A 21,756-nucleotide genomic window follows, 5' to 3' on the forward strand; every position below is an offset into this window, starting at 1 on the left:
AGACTATCAACCGGATGGGTTGATAGTCGGATACCGTCCACTTCTGCTCTGAAGCAGGCCAGTGCGGCTACTTGGACCTTGAGGGAGTTGAATGACAACCCCTTCTTCATACCGTCCTGTAGGAACTCCAGAATCATGGGAATCTTAGCTGTTTACGGGAGAATCCCGCAGTCCTCACACCAGGCTTCGAATACTCTCCAGATCCGTATGTATGACAGGGATGTAGAGAACTTGCGTGCTCGGAGCAGGGTGTCAATCATGGCCTTTGAGTAACCATGCTTCTTCAGGCGAGTCCTCTCAAGGGCCAGACCATAAGAGAGAATAGAGAAGGATCTTTGTGGAGAATCGGCCCTGCCGGAGGAGGTCCCTGTGTGGAGATAGGCACAGAGAGTTCCCCACAAGGAATCGTTGCATGTCTGCGTACCATGGTCGTCTTGGCCAATCCGGGGCCACTAGAAAAACTAGTCCCCTGTGATGTTCTATCTTGCGGATGACCCTGCCCAGTAGTGGCCATGGGGGGAAGGCGTACAGTAAGTCTTCCTCTGGCCAAGTCTGGACGAGAGCGTTGATTCCTTGGGATTGTGGCTCTCGTCTGCGGCTGAAGAACCTGGGGACTTGGGGCACTGAGACGGGTGGCTAGAAGGTCCATGGCTGGAAGGCTGAGGTTGACAGCATCCATTTCCCTGGGTCCAGGCTCTCTCTGCTGAGGAAGTCTGCTGAGACTTTCTTTTCCTGTGATGTGGGAGGCCGAGATCCCTTGTAGGTTTATCTCCGCCCATGCCATGAGAGGGTCTATCTCCAGCGATACCTGCTGGCTCTTGGTTCCTCCCTGGCGGTTGATGTAAGCAACTGTTGTCACGTTGTCCGACATTAATCGAATTGTTTTGCCTCGGAGTCTGTGGCTGAATTGCATGCATGCTAGTCTGACTGCTCGAGCTTCCAGGCGGTTTATGTTCCATTCCGCCTCTTCCTTGTTCCATTGTCCCTGGGCCGTCCATTTCTGACAGTGGGCTCCCCACCCTCGCAGGCTCGAATCCGTGGTGAGCAAGATCCAGTTCGGTGGGAATAGGCTTACTCCTCTGCTTAGGTGGTCTTCCTGTAGCCACCACTGGAGCTGAGAACGTACCTCTGCTGGTAGTTGGAGGCGAATTGAGTAGTCCTGGGATAGTGGGTTCCATCGTGACAGTAAGGAGCGCTGGAGCGGTTGCATATGGGCCCTTGCCCAAGGGGTGACTTCCAGGGTTGATGCCATGAGGCCGAGGACTTGAAGATAGTCCCATACCTTGGGCCGTGCGCATTGGTCATCAATCGTCGTAGTTGTTCCATGAGTTTCCTTCTCCTCGGGTGGGGGGGGGGGGGGGAGACTTTGTTCTGTTTGGTGTCAAAACGGGCCCTCAGATACTCTAGCGATTGAGAGGGCTGCAGACTGTTCTTGCCCGTGTTCACGACCCAACAGAGTTCCTGCAGTAGGATCTTGACTCTGCTGGTCACCTGTCGGCTCTCTTCCAAAGAATTTGCCATGATTAGCCAATCGTCCAAGTAAGGGTGTACCAAGATCCCTTCCTTACTCAATGATGGCCGCCATGACCACCATGATTTTGGTGAAGGTTCTGGGGGTGGTTGCTAGACCGAAGGGTAATGCTCGCAACTAGTAATGGTGACCCAGTATCGCAAAGCGTAGGAAGCGCTGGTAATCCTGATGGACTGGGATGTGAAGGTAGGCTTCAGAAAGGTCCAGGGAGGTTAGAAACTCTCTCGGCTGTACTGCCATTATTACAGAGCAAAGAATTTCCATGTGGAAGTGTAGAACCCGCAGATGACAGTTGACATTCTTGAGATCCAAGATCGGCTGGAAAGATCCTTTCTTCTTGGGAACAATAAAATAGATGGAATAGCGCCCCGTATTTTGTTGGGGCATGGGAACCAGAGTTATTGCCTTCAGACTGAGTAGTTTTGTTAGAGTGGTTTCTACTGCCAGTCTCTTGGAATGGGAGTGGCAGGGTGACATCATAAATTTGTCTCGAGGGATGCTGCGGAACTCCAGAGAGTAACCTTCTCGAATGATGTTTAGAACCCATTTTTCTGACATTATTGTGACCTATCTTTGGTAGAAGAGGGCAAGTTGACCTCCTATATCCTCTTCCTGTGGATGGGTCGGCCATTCTCATTGTGGAGCATGGCTGGAGCCTGCCCCCGAGCCTGCTCCCCTCTTGGTCTGTCTGCTCCGAAAGGGCTGGGACCTTCCGGAGGGATGAGGTGCCTGGAACTGCGAGTTCCTGTAGGGTCTAAAGCGCTGTGATCCTCTGCCCTTTGTTCTTCTGGAGGAGGGACGCTGAGATCTTTTACTCCTATCTAAGCAGTAGAGGGCTGCGAATGTGTGAAGAGAGCTCCATGTCGCAGCCTAGCAGATGTCGGCAATTGGTACTGAACGATAGTGTGCTAGCGATGTTGCCATGACCCTTACAAACTGTGCCTGCACTCACCCCTGGAGAGGAAGGCCTCATAGCAGAATTCGATACAGTCTGCTAGCCAGTTGGAAAGAGTTTGTTTGTCCACTGGAACTCGCAGCTTGTCTTTGTCAAAGAAGCAGAGAGTTGGGTGGATTTCCTATGGAGTGCAGTGCGGTCTAGACAGAATGCAAGTGCACGCTTACAGTCCAAGGTGTGCAAAACCCTCTCGCCTTGGTGAGAGAGAGGCCTTGGGAAAAAGTGGGCAGACTATAGATTGAGTAAGGTGAGAGGCTGTGTTCACCTTAAGAATAAATTTAGGGTGAATATGGAGGAACCTAGTGTCGGGTGAGTATGCAACAAGGGCTTGTAACTCACTGACCCTTTTAGCAGAGGTGATGGCTACGAGGAAAAGAATTTTCCATGTTAGAATTTTAATGTTATAGGAATGCAAAGACTCGAAAGGGGAACGTATGAGCCTTGTAAGCACTACATTTAGGCCCCATTTTGTAACCGGTGATCGTAGAGGCGGCTTAATTTGTAGAAAACCCATGATAAGCCGACTCATAAGGGATTGAGCCGTTAACGGGGCATCCTCTACTCCCTGTTGGTACGCAGAGATGGAACTGAGGTGTACACGTGCGGAGGATGTCTGGGGACCAGAATTTGAAAGTATCCTAGATAGCCTAACAGAGATGGAGTGGGGCAGGAAAAAGGGGCCAGTACCTTTTTGTGCACGCTATTTGGTAAATCTTGCCGATTTCGAATGTAAGATTTACGTGTGGAAGGTTTTCGTGAAGCTACAAGTACCTGAGAATATCTGTGAGTCTGTGTTATGAGGTGGACCTGTGGGCAGGCGAATTGGTTCCTGGAGTGACAGGTTGAGAAGCATGGGGAAGCATACTTGTCAAGGCCAGTACGGGGTTATGAGAATCATTGAAAATCTGTCCTGCTGTAGGTTCAAAAGAGTTTTGGCTATGAGCGGTATCGGAAGAGACGTATATAAGAGGCCTTTGTTGCAGGGGCGAGCAAAGGTGTCCATGGCTAATGCATTTCGAAGCCTGTATAGGGAGCAGAATCTGTCCACTCTGTGGTTCGATTCGGACGCAAGAGTTCGATAGTTGGTTGACCTCAGTGCTAGAAGATTTTACTTGCTACACATGGATTCAGAGACCACTTGTGGGGATGGAGACATCGATTGAGATGGTCTGCTAGTACGTTCGGTATGCCTGTTAAATAAGTGGCCTGGAGATGCATGGAGTGTGCAAGGGCCCAGGCCCAGAACTGTGCGGCTTCCTGGCAGAGCAGATAAGAGCCTGTGCATCCCTGTTTGTTTGAGTACCACATTGCCACTATGTTGTCTGTCTGTATCCACAAAATTTGGTGTGAGAGGAAGTGTTTGAAGGCAGAAAGGGCATAACGCTTGGCTCGAAGCTCCAGGAAGTTGAAGTGAGAATTGTCATGGAGCAGCATCGACGCATTTTGGGTTTGGAGAATGTTGATACGAGGTCTCCAACCCAAGTTGGATGCAACCGTGGCCAAGATCATCTGAGGATTTGGTTATTGGATCAGTGATATGGATCAGGGACGAAAGCGGTTGAACGGCTTAGAGCCACTGAAATCTTAAAATCCACTGAGTTTTTCTTGTGGCTAGTCTGGCCATAGGAGTGACGTGGATCATGGAAACCATGTGGCCCAGCAATGGAACAATTGATGGGCTAAGGCTATGTTGCATGCGTGCAGAGATGTGGATAATTTGATAGGATATCTGCGCGGTTGTTATGCAGGAAGGCTGTTGAGACTGTAGTGCCCAGATCTGCTCCATATGGGATTTATGGTAGTTGATCAGAATTCCCAGCCAAATGTAGTAGATTTATAGTGAGTCTTAGAGAATTTAGAGCTCCTTGTTTGGATTGACTCCTTATTGGGCAGTCATCCAGGTAAGGAAACGCATGAATGCTGTTGTTCTTTGTAGATGAGCGGCGTCACTGCTAGACATTTGGTGAAATACACAAGTTGTCGACGCTAGTTAGAATGGCAGAACTTGGTATTGAAAATGTTGACGACTCACTATGAAGCGTATAGAAAGTCCAGAGAATAGAGGCAACCCCCTTGTTGTAGTAAGGAAAGCATGGTGCTGAGAGACACCATTTTGAACTTTTCTTTCTGAAGACATTTGTTGAGATTTCTGAGGTCCAGGATGGACAGAGATCGCCTGTTTTCTTTGAAAGTAGGAAATAATGGAATTAAAATCCTCTGCCTTGCTTCGTCCAGGGAACGGTATCCCGAGCCCTGGTTCTCAGGATGGACCGTTCCGTTCTCTGGCAAGGTTGAAAAATCCAGGAGCCTGCCCGACTGGCGGAGCTGGTGTGATCTGGATATCAGTTGGCTCATTCTTCTTGGAAGAAGTTATGACCTAGACCCTCCCGAAAACCTCTGGTCCTTTTTAGTGACCAGGTCGAAAGGGATAGTTTCAGACATGTCCTTTACTTATGTCTCGATGGCATCGGTGCCGAAGCGGAATTAGAGTGCCCATCGCCCTTTGAGGATCCCGGGATAGGTATAGGGGTCTATGGAGGCTCAGAAGGACAAGTCGGCATCAATGACTTAGGCTGTCGTTGGTAGGTGCCACAACGGTGCGAATATTGATGGCTCCGGTGTTATTAGAATCCGGAAGGCATCAAGGACAGCCTGACGGACGAGGACGTCCAGCTCCTCCCTGGAAGCTGGTATAGGCAGCGCAGCTACAGGGGGAGACAGGCTAGGCGTTACTGGCACTTCCACATGAATCTGTGGTGGCTCAGTACCCGGTGTCGGTGGGAACACCTCGGTGCCTCGGGTGCAGAGGAGCATGAAGACTCTTGTACCCAGCCCCGCTTCGCAACTAGCTCAATGGACATTGATGCCGGTGTGGTATCAGTGCCGGCACCAAATGCAGAGCCACGTCTGTGCCAGCGACGATGTTTCCCTTGGTGCTCAGCCCGGTCATTCTCTAGCACCGAGGAAACTGCCACCGATGTCCAAAATGGTGTCGGTAATGGACAGTTACCGTGGCAGTGAAGATGTTTCCCTCAGTGCTCAGCCCGGTCATTCTCCAGCACCGAGGAAATTGCCACCGAAGTCATGGATGGCGTCAGTGATGGACAGTCACCTTGCCGGTGACGATGATTCCCACGTTGCTCGGCCCGGTCATTCTCCAGCACCAAGGAAGATGCCCTCGCTGTCTCGGATGGCATTGGTGTCGGACGGTCACCGTGCCTCTACTGCTCCTGGCATTGCTTCTCATCCAAGGATTGCATGGGGCTCTGGTTGAGAACCCGAAGTATGGAGCATTTTCTTTAGTCGAGGGCATCGATGGAGGTGTCGATGGCGGCTTCGATAGTATCGAAGGCCTTGACGGAGGCATAGACGGCGGCCCTGGCAGCATAGACAGCGACCGCAATGGGAACCGTGGACGTCCCAATCCCCTCTAACCCCGATGGACCTGGTGGGAGATCACAGCAAGGACACTCGCGGGCATGGTGGGGGCAGACCGAGGGTGATAGACATAGGGAGAAAGAGGGCCGCAATTTGGTTGGTAACCTGGGGGAACTGATAGGTGACTGGAACCGACCGGAAAACAGGGCACAGTACTCACCGAGCATCGATGAAATGTACGCGAAGGGAGACCCATGTAGGGAAATTATTTGTGAAGTAAAACTTCAAGTGTTTCCGTGAGGAAAAGTTGAGAGAAAAATCTCACAGAGCTCCTAAACGCGAGGCAAACTGCAGCACGGAAAAAAAAGAGACTGAAGGGAGACCCCTGTGGACACAGGGATCATGGCATGCTCAGTGTGCCAGTCAAAGTTTCTAGAAACTTTGAAAAAAGTGTTCCGTAAAAGGGCTCCGCCTGATGACGTCACCCATATGTGAGGATTACCATCCTGTTTATCCTGGGAGAATACCTCCTCTGAGGGCAGACAATCCTCAATATCCCAATTGGATACCTCCTAGTTTATGTGGAGGGTGGGTCAGAAATGGCTGCAGATGAAGTCTGAAGCATGGCAGAGTGGTCTTTTATTTGATCCACAGTTTTCTTGACCTTACCCTCAAAGAGAATTTTTCCATTGTAGGGCACATCAGCAACCCTGTCCTGCACATGTTCAAAGAAATTTGAAGTTCACAGCCATGGGAGTCTATATGCTCCAATTCCAATAGCAAAGATCTCAATGCTGTCTCAAAAAAATCACAAGTTGACCTGACTAGATGTTTTCCATACTCCGAACCATGTTCACTAGTAATTCCAGCTCATCATGTTTCTCCTGAGGGAGAATACTTGACAGGGCCTTTGTCTTTTGCAGAATGCTTTTGTATGTATTAGATCATGAAGAGCTGGTAGGATGCTATACGGGAAGAGCACACAGCATTTTGATAAACCTTCCTTCCAACAAGGTCAAGGGTGCATGACTTGCAACCAGTTGGGGAAGAGGAGAGTTCTCATCCTCTTAGCCCTCTTGAGTGTGGATTCTATCAAAACAGTCTGGTTAGGCAATTGTTTCTCCATTATAGGAGCCTTCTGGATACGATACATTGAATCCAACTTCATAAGAACATAAGAAATTGCCATACTGGGACAGACCAGTATCCTGTTTTCAACAGTGGTCAATCCAGGCTACAAGTACCTGGCAAGTATCCAAATACTAAGTAGATCCCATGCTATTGATGCCAGTAATAGCAGTGGCTATTCCCTAAGTCAACTTGATTAATATCCATTAATGGACTTCTCCAAGGACTTATTCAAACCTTTTTTAAAGCCAACTATACTAACTTCACTAACCACATCCTCTGGCAACAAATTCCAGAGCTTAATTGTGCACTGAGTGAAAAAAAATGTTCTCAGATTAGTTTTAAATGTGCTACTTGCTAACTTCATGGAGTGCCCTCTAGTCCTTCTATTATCCAATGGAGTACATAACTGATTCACATTTACTTGTTCTAGACCTCTCATGAATTAAAGAAATATCATATCCCCTCTCAGCCATCTCTTCTCCAAGCTGAACAGCCCTAACCTCTTTAGCCTTTCCTCATAGGGGACCTAGACTCTTGATGAATCCCTTTGCCTAGCTGAAGCTTCATCCCCAATGTCTAGAGACTAACAGTGGTATAGTAGAATTCAAAGCAGACCCTTCTTCAGATAGCTGCATTGATGCCATACTGTCAATGTCAAGAATTTCCAGAATTGGGTGAATCTCACTTTATAACACTAATGATGCTAATATATTGATGTTAGCCATGTTATGATTCATCATGTCCTGTAGCCTTCTCAAAAATTTCCAATCCCAAAACACAAGGAACAGGAGTGGTCACATTATCTCATGCTGTATCACTTGTGATGTATCAGAGACTGCATCATAAGCTCCTTTGAGACAATTGCAAACCTCCAGAGTGTTTAGAGGCTGAGCAACCCTCTCTGCAGGGATGCCTGGGAAGACATTAAGGCCACAGCCAGCATCCCTTGTTCTCGGCATTGCACATTAACAAGGATCAAGGTCAATGCTTTCTTGCCTGTGCTAAATGCCGAATCCCCTGATGCTAGTACAGATGAAATAGAACCCCTCGCTTTTATAGCGTAGGACAAGCTAGATGATGGATTGTTCTTTGGCCCTTATTGATACTCAGACGAGTATCCAGTGTACATCTTGGGTGCAAGGACGAGCATCTGGTGTACTTCTTGGGTGCAAGGACGAAAGAAATTTTGAAAAAATGAATGAAAAACCCACCAAAGACATTAGAAGGGGTAGAAAGAGACCATGTGATCCTACAATGAACAGATCCTGCTGAAAATAAAGCTGGAGGAAAAAAATAAACCTCAAACAGCAGGAGAGAGGAAATGCGATCATTGGGCTCCCCAGAAAAGAAGCAACTGAAGAGGTCCCCACACAGATGCATGGCATAATGGCATGCCCAATGAGGCACAGTCAAAGTTGTAGAAACTGACAAACGTTCTGGGTTGAACTCCATCAGACGTTCTCACCCATTTGTGAGAATGGATATCCTGCTTGTCCTCAGAGAATCTAAAAACCCTAAATAAAACCCATTTTATGAAAATCAGTAATACTTTTTCCTGCATTAACTATCTAAAATATACATGCCAAGACTCTTCAGCTGTGATATTTTCTCATTTATAAACTGATAAGAAACAGTACATTTTATGCAAGAAAAATAATTTACCTTTACACCAAGATTGAAGAAAAATTGAAGAATGCTTTTATCTAAGAAAACAAAATGAAATTAAAATTAAACAGACTTCTTCTGAATTATCAATGCATGGAATTCAGAAAATTTGACTTTATGCCTTTGATCTTTCTACCTAACTATATACCTATATCATACCATATACATATACACATTTATATTTAATTTACTTCCTTGATGCAAATTTTATGCTGTTTTTCAAAATTCCCAGAGCAAAGTTAGAACTATAAACTGGAGTTAATGCACAACACAGATGTCTTTATAAACCTTCTCGATCATTTCATTCATTAAACACACATTTACTTGAAATACCCCTTCCAAAAGCGGCGGGCACCTGGATATAACTTTTCTGTGACGGGCCCATGAATTTGGAACACCCTTCCTGAGCAGCTGTATACGATAACCTGCACAAAAACTGTTTAAGAAGTCTTGAAGACATATTTATTTACGCAAGCATTTAATCAGCAATTATCCTGTCCCTTATTGAGTCAATGTTTATGGTTATAAGGCAAGACAGTCTCTCTGCTATGGTGTCAACATCTGCATGGAATTTAGTTTATCTTTTTATTGTCTGTTTAAGAAATTGAATGTATACTATCGTGCTCCGCTTCAAACTATTTTGTATGAATGTGGAATATATATGTTTTAAAATAAACACTGGCAAAAGGAGCACAGTAACATGATGGCAGAAAACGAACGAATGACCCATCCAGTTTGCCCATCTCCATTTAATTTAACATTATAATCCTCATTACTTCCTTAGATATCCCCTGGATTTATTCAATCTTTTCTTGAATTCAGATAACGTTTTTATCTCCACCACTTCCACTGGGAGGCTGTTCCATGTATCCACCACCCGGCACTGTAAAGAAATATTTCCTAAGATTACTCCTGAGTCTACCTCCTTTCAACCTAATCTCATGACCCCTCATTCTGGAGCCTCCTTTCCATTGAAAAAGGCTCAACTCCTGCACATGGAAACCTTTGAGATATTTGAATGTCTCTATTATATCTCCCCCATCATGCCTTTCCTCTAGGATAAGCAATATGTGACCTGTTATATGGATGTCAATTTGAAGTTTGAGTGTACCTCTAGGATATACATGTTTAGATCTTTAAATCTATCCCAATATGTTTTAGAATGAAGATCACTGACCATTTCAGTAGCCACCCTCTGGACTGAATCTATCCTGTTTATATCCTTTGAAGGTGTGGCTCCAGAACTGTACATAGTATTCCAAGTGAGGTCTTACCAGGGACCTATACAGGGGCAATATTACCTTCCTTTTTCTACTGACCATTCCTCTCCCTAGGCAGCCAAGCATCTTTCTAGTTTTTACCGTTGTTTCATCCACCTATATGGCCAGCTTAAGATCAGACAATTACACCAGATCCCGTTCTTATTTTGTGCTCAGAAGAAATTCACCTCCAATACTCTACCCTTCCCTTGGAATTTGCTTCCTAAATGTAATACTCTGCATTTTTTAGTATTAAAACTTAGCTTCCAGACAGACCATTCCTTGAGCATCATTCTCTTCTATAATGTTCCTTTGTGATGCTGAAATATGGTTTTTTAATTGCATTCATTTATCTTTAAGTTTCAGACCTAATGGGGGAAACAATTATAACCTGTCCTTCATTTCAAGGCATATGGTCAAAATGAGAAGGTGTAACTTTGCTTAATCCCTTAGGTAAAACTGTCCTAAATCTAACCCTGTTGCAAGATCAAGGGAAGAGAAATTTTCTTACCTGCTAATTTCCTTTCTAGTAGTCTCTGCTACACCAGTAAAGGCCTTAACTAGTGGGTTCCCCCCATCTACCTGCAGAGGTTGTTCCCCCTACCAGCAAAATGAGCCAGACCAAACAGATTTCCCTCTGTGACAACACAGCCACTACTTTGGGATGGTGCCAAGCAGCAGGAATCTAGTATCCCCCTGACAAAGCTTCAGATCAGACCCCTTCCACTAATAATGCAATGATCTGTTGAACAACAGACAAAACCTGAGAAGACACTTCCCTGTAACCTGAGAAAGGGTAGCCAAAAAAAAAAAAAAAGACAAACACTTCCTAATATTGACTTAGAAAATAGCCACTGCTATTACTAGCATCAGTAGCATAGGATAGACTTAGTTTTTGGGTACTTGCCATGTACTTATAGCCTGGATTTGCCACTGTTGGAAACAGGATGCTGGGCTTGAAGGACCCTTGGTCTGTCCCAGTAAGGCATGTTCTTATAGTAATCATACCCTTAACATAACTACCTGTAACAATACCGTAAACAGAGAGCCTCAGTTCCTGGGCAGGTCCTGGACTGGTGTAGGAGGGACTAATGGAAAGGAAATTAACAGGTAAGAAAATGTCCCCTTCCATTTCGTCCCGCTACACCAGACCAGACCTTAAGTAATGGTAAGCGCCAAAGTTCTACCTTTGTGGGCAGGTGGAAGCGATGGCAGCCTGGAGAACCCGGGCTTCATAAGCAAACTACTCCCTTACAAGAACATCAAACAGATACCACTTCACAAATCTATGTAAGGAAGACCAAGTAGTTGCTCTGCAAATGTCAGCCAGCGATATGGCTTGCACTTCGGCCAAAGATGCCAACAGAGCTCTCATAGAACATGCTCAAATCAACTTTGGGGGCTTTTTGCCTTTCAGCACATAAGCTGAGGCAATAGCCTCTTGTACCCAATAAGCCAGGGTGGCTTTGGAAGCCGCCTCCCCTCTACATGTTCCTCCAAACAGCACAGTTTGTCAAACTTGCGGTCTCATTGGTCACCTCCAAATATCGGACATTGGAGAGACTGTTATTCCATACCACATTACTCTCAGGAAAATGCAGGAAGAGACACCATCTGGTTGTTAAGAAACACCGAATTAACTTTTGGCAGAAAGAAGGTACTGGACAAAAAATAACTATGCCCATCATGATCACCAGAAATGACAAGATAAAGCTTGAAGCTCCAAGATCCGCTTCACGGAACAGACTGCTACCACGAAAACCACTTAATGATAGATCCTTCAATGAAATCTACCTTAACGGTTCAAAAAGCGGCCTTGCCAGATTAAGATCCCAGGCTGGAACAATAGGACGAAAAGGAGGGCACAACCTCTTTATCACCCTGTAGGAAGCGAGTCACATCCTGGTGAGCAGCTATAGCTAAGCCTCCAAGCTGTCTCTAGTAACATGTTATCTAGACCACCCTGGAGAAAGGCCAAAATACATGAATCATAGACCACCAAGGGGTCTCCATCCTGGACTCGCAGAACTCCTCACAGAGCCACCAAATGCTGACATAGGCCAGCAAAGTGGGCCGCTTCCACATTTCAGTAAGTGAGAAATTACTGAGGGGAATAACCTTTCCTCTGAAGCCGCCACTGCTCAAAAGCCAGGCTGTAAGACAAAATGGAGCTGGATTGTCCATCACCACTGGCCCCTGAATTAGCAGCCCCAGCAAGCTCAGAAGACACAAGGCCTGGTCCACCTGTAGACACATGAGGTCTGCATGGCCATATGGTACCACCAGGATCACCTAGTTAGCTTCCAACTCTATCCTCCACAGTAGCCATGTGGAACAACATCCCTTCAGACCTCAGGCTGGAACCTTGCCTACTTACATTCAAGAAAAAACTCAAGACTTGGCTGTTCAGACAAGCCTTCCCAGACCCCTTGGATACACATTAGATGATTAACACTTCCCGAGCACTTTGGACTTTGTCCTCCTCCAACCTCTTTACAAGCGCTAGTTTCTGCTAACCACTTAACAAGCACTAGCCATGTTACCATGTTGGTTTTATGTTTCTTAACCTTTCTGCCCTCTTAGGCCTTTCTTTCCAGCTGCTTAAGCCGCCGAGTTTTCCATCCCTATTGAATGTAACTTTGATTCTTCTGTTTATTTACTTGTTTAAAAAAGTTTACTTTCTGTTACAGTCCCCCTGTTCGATGTAAACCAATCTGATATGGTATTTAACCATGAAGGTCGGTATAGAAAAAATACTAAATTAAATAAATAAATAAATAACCTGTCTATGAGTACCCAAGGGGGAAAAGCATACAGCAACTCCCCCTCCAGCCAGTGTTGTATTAGGGCGTCACGATCCCCCATCAATCACAGTTATCTCTGCTGACTGAAGAAGGAATCCAATTTCGCATTCTGAAAGGTCGCCATCAAGTCCATTTGAGGGCAACCCCCCCGATGACAGACTAGGCCAAACACCTCTGGACTCAGTTCCAATTCCCTGGGATCCAACTAAGTGTGACTGAAAAAGTCCACCTGCAGATAAGTCGCTGACAGCATCTGCAAGTTTTTCTTCTCCCTGGGAAAAAGGAGGGATGTCTCTGCCGAGATCCCCTGACTCCTGGTCCCTCCCTGCCGATTCACATATGCTACAGCCATCGTGCTGTCAGAGTACATGAACAGTTCCCTCCTGCAACAACGGGAGGAATGCAGTAGAGCCAACAGATGGCTCTGGTTTACAGTCGATTGATAGATCACGAAACTTCTTCCTGACTCCATCACTGCACCTAGCAATGGGCCCCCCCTCCCATAACCCAAGAGGCTCACATCTGTCATTACCAGCACCCACAAAGGGGGTAACCAAACTGACCCCCTTTCATCAAATGCAAGGGTAGCAGTCACCAGCAGAGCAAGTTGCATACCGACTTGAGTCAGCAGAGGTTGCAATCCGTAGTCCTGAGACTGCAGAGACCACTGAGACAGGAGTGATGCCTGAAGCGGGCACATGTGAGCTCTGGCTCAAGGTACCAAATCCAGGGCTGCTGCCAACAGTCCCAGCACCTGCAGACAATCTCAGGCTGAAGGCCCAGGAATTTCCGGCAACCTCTGGACTTGCTGCATTATTTTGGTCTCCCTTTCTTCCGTAAGGAAGGCCTGCCTGCTCAGAATGTTGAATTGCACCCCTAAATACTTGAGGAAGTGCATGAGCTTGCAGGCTGCTTTTGGCAAAATTGTTGTTATATGGGTCCACTCCCTGTAAAACTCCTGCAGTCAGCCTCCTACAGAGCAAACCCATAAACACTCATGAGAAAGGTCTCTGGCTCTCAAACCGGGACCAAAGTCTCCCCTCTGTTTTCTGGCTCCATGAAAGGACTGTTCACAACCTCTGAGTCTGAAAGAAAGAGACCGAAGTTGCTACAAAAAACTTTTCCTGGCCTGTAATGCCTAGAAAACTGAAATTTCCCCCAACCTTGGCCAGCCTTAAAAAAAAAAAAAAAAAAAGAAAAAGAAAAAAGATCAGCACTCTGGGTATTGCTGGGGCTTGGGATCTCCCAGATTCTTTGCTAACCTTTGAATCCAGTGGAAAAGAGCCCACATTACTAGCACAGAACGAAAATGTGGACAGAAGTAGTGGAGGACACAAACAAACTCCTCAAAGGAGGCTCCATCTTGCGATCTTGTGGATCCCTCAGTGATGATCTCCCCCCCCCACCCCCTACCACTGGAAGGGTAGTGTGTCGTCTAACAGCCATCACCAGTGCATCCACCATCGGCACCTGAACATTTCTGCAGTGTATCTGCAGGAATCTGATGACCTTCAGGACTCACTCAGGGTCTGCCACTCTGCCAAGATCATTTCCGACACTTCAGGGTACAGGGAAAAGGCAGTAAAGGCCTTTATGTGTTTTATACACTCTCATTCCATGTGAAAATTTCTAGTTCATAATGGTGTAGAGGTTTGACATTCATACAGGTTTGACGTGCACTCTTCTCTTAACAGGTTCCCAATGTGGAGTGTCTTGAGGGTGTAAATCTTCCAACCAGAGGCAGGAGAGAACCTCCTCTTGGTGAAACAGATGTATCTCGGAGTCATCCTCAAAACTGGAGGCAATCTCCTCCTCCTCTAAGGATGCAGAGCAAGCAGCATCCCCTGGATCCTCCCCCCTCATCATCATCATCCCACGAAGGCCCAGGCACAATCTTGAAACCACATGCTCTCTTATGGGGAACCTGTGGGGATAAGGGAGGAAATGACACATCCAGGGCCTTTCCTTCCTTCCTTCCGCTGAGTGCCCTTCCCTAGGCCGTGCAAAAGGCCTGATGCAAAAAATGAAAAAACAAAAATCATCAGAAAAATCCCTGTGGGTTCTCTGGACCAGTACTACAATGGTGGACTCCAGTGCCATCCTTCCCGTTCCAACTGATTCCAAGGACTCAAGGTCCACTGGTCCAGGAAAACCCTCAAAGATGGGTGCCGATGCTGCGAAACTTGCAGTGGACCGCATGTCTGTCTCTGAATGCGGTGGAGTCAGTTGGCTGCCTTGTGAGCCCTGCCACTGAACACTCCCCAGGGCTGCTCTCTGGTGTGAACACAGGCAAGGCACATCAGGCCCTTCTCTGACACTGCATGCAACATCCCGCAGGCCTCATACTGCCACGTGCTGCAGGTAGTGTGCTCCATCACATCTGCCACTGAGAAATCTCTCCCACTGGCTACCTCCACAAGTGTTCGCAGGCAGTGCCCATACCTCCTCTGCTTTGTTAAAATAACACTGTGTCTGGAAACCTGCTTGAAAGCTGAGGTTTTCTTTTTTTAAACTTCAATCGAGCAGACAAGAGGGGAAACAGAGGGAGATGCGGGGGCAAGGAATTAGAGAAAGAGGCAAGATTGAAAAAAAAAAAAACCAAACAACCCACAAACTGAAGAAGTTTGCTAGATCCTTTCCAATCTGATGTTCCTCCAGCCAGGCTCAACCAAGATCCCCTCAGGCCCAGGAGTGACTGCACAGGCTCGCACTACTGGCCTCAACCAGTGGCCTGGCCCAGGATATGATCTCCAGTCCAACAGTGGGCTGCATACCACCCCATCGTACTATCCGCAGGAGGCACAAAATCCTGGATTCCTGCTGCTTGGCACCACCCCTAAGTGGTGGCCTTGATGTCATAAAGGGAAAACAGTTTGGTCTGTCTCCATCTGCTGGTAGGGGGAAATAACCCACTGGTTAACGCCTGGACTGGTGTAGCGGGATGAAATAGAAACCAACCTTTCTCCTCTTCTCATTGTCCCACACATCCCTGCACGGATGGATGGTCTCTCACCTTCTCTATACTTAGTTCAGTAAAGGCTCTAAACTGAGCAAAAGGGGACATGATAAACTGCAAAATACTGTTGAAACATAAGAAAGAATAAGACAGCCCCCAAAAACTGACTACAGCATTTTGTTATGGTGGAATGCTAATTGCAATTTTTTTCTTTTTTTATTATGCAAGACTATTTTATGTCAATGGGGGACAAGATGGCTCAGCAGATTATAAACCTGTGTCAGAGTTCCACCCGTTGGTCATGTGTGTGCATCAGATGGGCAAGGCTAGAATAAAAATCCTAGGGGCCAAGTCATTTGATTCCCTAAATACTGGTGCCACAGAGATCCTTGGATGGAGAGGTGGTGGTGGTGGTAGTGGCAGCAGCAGTGGGGTTAAAGGAGAGCAGCTGGAGGAAAGGAAAAATGTGGGAAAGCAGCTACGGCAGGAGGGAAAAAGCTAAGAGGTGGAGAATCGCCAAAAAAAAAAAAAAAAGCTCAAAAAAGGCAAAAGCAAAGGTGGGGGGAGTTTCCCAGCCCAAAATTCCCTGGCTCCTCAACATTTTTGGCTGGTGTCAATTTTCTAAATGGTTTTCCATCCCTGCAGACAGGTTTCCCTTTATGACTGCAATTATGTTGTCTTCGTGATATGCAGGAACTGTTCTCGTAAAAAGGGCTTTTCTTCTGACCTGGCAGCTCCCTCCTGGCTCCTTTTTGCACTTGCAACTAAACTGAAACCAGTGCTGAGATCCTGGTATCATGAGCCTTCACTCACCTACCTGGGGATTTTTCATCAATTTTATAACTAGGGCTTCTGATTTTAGGTTTTAACTGATAAACTGCACTAAAACACCCTATTGTGAAACAAATAAACTAGGTATTTATTAGACAAGCACCAGAAATTTACCACTCCCCCTGGTACTCTCACCTCTCCTTTGCTTGCCCTGGATTCTTCACGCTTGTTTTTGTGCCTTTTCCATGCTAGGGTCTCAGATGCACAAATGTATGGATTTGATTCAACCAGAAAAAGGTACCCAACAACAGTACCTGCACCATGATAAACACCAATTTTTGGTACCCCCCCCCCAAAGCACCCTTAATTAGCTGGAAAATAAATGCACTGCCTCCATTGTATGCAAATCTCTTTCGTGCATATTCATTGTGGATATCCTGAAAATCTGGCCTGTTTGTGGCACTCGAGGACTGGAGTTCGCCGTCACCGCTTTAGGTGAAACCCTTGATCTATGAGGACTCCTCCCTCCCCCCGCATATTCATTAGGGATCCCATGAAAACCCAAGAGCAAGCGCCCGGCGGCAGTAACAGGGGGGCGGAGGGCTGACAGGAAAAGAGGGTAAGATGGCCATGTCCAAAGGTGATATTTGTTGGCGTTTTAATAGGGCCACATGCTTATTCCCAGAATGTAAGTTTCAGCATGCATGTGCCACATGCAACGGGCACACCCCGGCTCCAAATGCACCAAGACAGGTGGGCAAGGCGGTACCAAAAACCAACAAACAGTAGCAGAGAGAAGATAAGGGAGGATGAGACTCCATATCGAGAGATGCCTTCATGGGGTATCAACAACAGGTTGCGAGGGTTTAGCAAGGTAGGGGCGAGGGGACATAGCTAGGGTGTTTACGGGAAAGGGCAAAAAAAAAAAAAAGACAAAACACAAAACGCTGAAGCGCGGCAGGCCTACAACATCAACAGGGTAGCCCGAGAATGGACGTAGGTGTTAAGGGGGCATGGGATCGTGGGTAGTAGAAATAGGGGAGCGGGAAGGTCCTGAGAGCTAGCGGGCAGTTATCCTATTTTCTCCGTCCGATAAGATGGTCTACCAGTGCAGAACAGATGTGGACTCTTTCCCAGCTGCCATGCATGAAGAAGAATGGGACCTCATACAGGATTCAGTGGCTCCAAGTACCTGGACCTCGTATTCAAAAGGAAACGGTCGTGGCACATTTCATGAGGCTCAGGGGCTGGGGGTGGCGGGCTCATGGAGGAGCAGTGGCTAGTGGACTTTGTCTTATGTGCCAAGCAAAGTGGATGGTCGGTGGCCACGGCACGTCTGCATTTAGTTGGTTTTTCCTTCTTTCAAAAGTTAAAAGGTTGGGGTAACCCCATGAGTAGTTTTCGAGTACGCAAGGTTTTGGGTGGGCGGCAGAAACGATTGGGTAGACAGAGGGACCAGCGTTTGCCAATTCGGTATCAGGACGTGATAAGTTTCACGGGGCTGTTACCGCAGGTCTGTTGGTCGGGGTACAAGGTAGCTTTGTTCAGTGTAGCTTTTTCGTGGGCGTTTTTTGGAGCCATGCGAGTGAGCGAGTGGCTCAGTCATGCCGTGGTAATGGCAATCCCGAGATTACGATAGATTGTGTCTCCATACGAGCTCAGTTGGTGACGCTTTTTCTCCCAAAATCCAAAACAGATCAAAAAGGCAAGGGTTCTTCTATCACCTTAGTGCCTGCTGAGAGCCCTCTGATTTGTCCAGTACGTACGGCTATACGGTACAGCCAGTTAAGGCCGGCGACTAGTAGGACGTTTTTAGTGCATGAGAACCAAGTATCAATTTGCTCAGGTGTTTAGAATGGTGGTATCCGCAGACAGGGGGGACGTTAAGAGGTATAGTGCACATTCCTTCCGGATTGGTGCAGCGACGTCGGCAACTGAGGTGGGATTATCAGAGGTAGGGATTAAAAGTATAGGGCGCTGGAAATCGAAGGTTTTCAAGGATTACATTCAGATGGACGCAGGGGCCAACTAAAAAAAAAAAAGAAGAAAAAGAGAAAAGAGGATACCTAATTGATGGGCCTTAAAGGGAGGGGGAAGGGGGGTAGTATGACACCGATATTAATGCATTCTTTTCTTTTCCAGAAGCCTAGGGGTGGAGGAGCGGGAAGGGATGTGCCTGGATCGTGGGCCATTCCTGTATCCACAGAGTGTAACGCAGAGCCATGAAGCGCCCTTATGGAGAGCATCTGGATTTGGAGTGCCTAGGGTGGCAATTGGCATGGTTCAGTCGTAGGGGCATGCAGTGGGACGAGCTGCTGCCGTTCCTGAGCGACCGAATGGACATGTGGAGCGTCCCTGACATATTAGTTGTGCATTTGGGGGGCAACAACGTGGGTAAGAAGACGTGTAGGGAGCTTCTGACCTGTATTGAAAAAGATCTAGCGCAAATTATGGTGCGGTGGCCCACAGTGAAAATAGGGTGGTCCGACATCATTATCTATGTCACATTGAGGAGACTATTTGGAAGATCGGGGTTAAAAAGATAAACCGACAAATGGGAAAGTGGATGGGGTGGGAAGGGGATTTCTGGATTAGGCACTCTTGGGCGTGGAATGGGGAAGCAGGTTTCTTTAGCGGGGAAGGGGTCCATTTATCCTACATAGGAATGGACCTATTTAATCATATTGTTCAGGAAGGTTTGGAGAAAGAGATAAGCAGTAGAGACTAGATGGCCGCAGTGGGGGGAAACAAGTTGCTAGTCGACTTTTTTGTGGCGGATAACCCGAGCCCATTGTTATGTTGTAAAGGGGGGGGGGGGGGGATTGGGGCGGGGTTGGTGGAGGGGGAGAAGGGCCCTGCATAGCTGGGGGGAGGGGGGGGCTGCGTGGGAAGACCGGGAAACCATGGGGCTAAGGTTCACGGTCAAGCTTGCTCTCACTGGCACGAAGCGGAGCAGGTGGGGAAGGGGGAGGTCTCTCCATCATTGGGGTTTAAGGTGGTGGAGGCAAGAGGAATGGGTGGAGGGGTGGGAGTTGGGGGAGGGGTGTTAATAGTAATTATTTATAAGGGCTCGGGTTCATGTGTATTAAACTGCGGCCAAGTTTAAATGCCAAACAGTGTGGAGTTTTCATTCGGGGGGGGGGTCCAGCTGCGGATTCCGAGTGCCATGTCTGGTTATAGGGCCCTAGAAGACTGGAGTGCTCTTCTCTGGTCTACAAATAACCCCATTCCTAAAGAAGAGAGCTGAGGCACACTGATAAGGTAGCATGGGGAAGCTTGTGTTGTACCTATAACATAATTCAAGGAAAGTACAAAGGATCCTTAGCTGCGATAGAGTGAGGGGCAAACTAGAAATCAACTCTATAGCATTACAACAGGAAGAAAGTGGGTAGACTAGATGGGTCTTGCAGTCCTTATCTGTTGTCAATTCCTGTTTCTATGTCTTCAGTGCTCTCAGTTTTCATGAGCACTCAATTCAGTTGTTTGGTTTTTTTTAATTTTCACTAAGCAAAATGAGCTTCTTCCCCCTCCCCCAATGCATAGGCCAGAATCCTTACCTTTTGGCAGATCCTCCCCACTCTTACAGAGTGAGTATGGGGGTGCTGTGGCTCTATCTCCCTTTTCATTGAAAGGAAATCCAGGATACAAAGGGTCCTGGTAGGGGTTCAACGTCTGAGGCAAAGGCATCAAAGGCTGGTTCACCGCTTGTATCGAAACAGGAACTGGTGCAAATGGAGTGGCTGTTACCTGAGGCTGTGGCATGGCAGAATCTAGCCCTTCTGCAGGAGCCAGAGTCACAGGAGAAACAGGTATCTGTGTCGGAATACCTGGGAAGCATACAGAAGAGCTAGTCACTTCTAAATAGTTATTTCATTCAATTTGTGGATCAGAACACGTACAAATATCTTATCACGATAGTAATTGTACTTTGGCATTTAATTTAAATTGAGGAGGCAACCACACATGTGGCTTGAGGGTGAGAGGGGATCAGAAAAGATTAAGGTAAAACAAGATGGGGACGGTTATACTTCCACTGAAGCAAAACCTAAATGTTCCATAGTCTTGTGTTTCAGTGTTTTTACTGACTGTCCAGTAACCTCAAACAGTACAGTATACAATGTGGGCAGGGTCCCTGAGTGGGAGAGGCTAGCACGGTGACATCAGACGAAAGCAATGTTTTATGTTTTGGGGATTTTTTCAACTAAGGTTCCATGATGCTCCCACCTCCCTCACCTTGTTTGGACAATCACTACAGACACCAACCTAGGACAGCTGTTACTTTCTGGGACCATGTGGATCTCACGGATTTGAGTCCTATGGTGACTGAACACCTGTGCTGTTCTTAAAGCAGGGCTTCCCCAAACCTGTCCTGAGGACCTCACAGCTAGCCAGGTTTTCAGGATATCCACAATGAATATGCATGAGATAAATGTGCATATTCCCTGAGTTTCCATGCAAATGTATCTCATGCATATTCATTGTGGATATTCTGAAAACCCAAACTGGCTATGGAGTCCCCAGGACAAGTTTGGGCAGCCCTGTCAAAGCCTTGAGGAGTTCAGGCATAATACAGTACAAACTAAGAGCCAGGGGGTTCCAGAAGCCAATAACTATTTTGGGGATGGCATCAGCAGTGATTATCCAAACAAGGTGAGAAAGGATTGACATACGGTAGGCACAGAGATTGGTCCTTTGGCTGAGTGAATGGGGCTACTACCAGTGTGACACCAGGAGGACGTAACCTCAAACAATAGGTATATGTTGTGTAGGCAGGGCCCATGGCTAAATGGGAGGGGCTACCATTGTGACATCAGCACAGTATATGTAGCCTTGACCACTGAGCCTTACAAGGACCATTATGAATACAACAGGTAAATCATTTTACATACATTCTCTAAACATGAATAGTCTCATTTTCATTTCCCACTTCCCTATTAATTTATCTTATAAAAACTAGTGCAAATTAATTGAAACAGACAGCAGTTTAAACATGGCTACACATGGAGAGACAAAACAAGTTTGCTTAGCTGTAAATGGGGGTTCTCTGTAGACAGCAGGAGGAATCAGCACATAGACCCAGCTCTCAGAGCTCTGCATGCACACTGCTTTGTGAGCTCCTCAGTCTCTTCCAGAGTTTAAGCTTTAGCAAGGTAGTCAAATCTCCAGGGAGGCAGGTGAGTATTAGATATGGCTGATTCATCCTGCTATCAATGGAGAACCCTGTTTACAGGTAAGAAAACGTGCTCTCTCAGTTGACAAGCAGGCATGAATCAGCCATAACGTGATGAATCCCAACCTAAGGATTG

At 46.8% G+C, this 21,756-nt stretch overlaps 1 protein-coding gene across 3 annotated transcripts in view; it reads right to left on the reverse strand.

The window, feature by feature from the left end:
- Positions 1–21,756, reverse strand: part of OTUD4 (OTU deubiquitinase 4) — a 234,325-nt gene that overhangs the window by 9,214 nt on the left and 203,355 nt on the right. For all 3 annotated transcript variants that reach the window (XM_029600893.1, XM_029600808.1, XM_029600977.1), the window contains 2 exons: positions 20,008–20,277; positions 8,658–8,698 (listed from right to left, as the gene is read on the reverse strand). In XM_029600893.1, the coding sequence (XP_029456753.1) occupies positions 8,658–8,698; positions 20,008–20,277 (311 nt within the window). The remainder of the gene's footprint in view (positions 1–8,657; positions 8,699–20,007; positions 20,278–21,756) is intronic.

Source organism: Rhinatrema bivittatum, chromosome 1, assembly GCF_901001135.1.
Source record: "Rhinatrema bivittatum chromosome 1, aRhiBiv1.1, whole genome shotgun sequence".
In the NCBI taxonomy this organism is placed as follows: Eukaryota; Metazoa; Chordata; class Amphibia; order Gymnophiona; family Rhinatrematidae; genus Rhinatrema; species Rhinatrema bivittatum.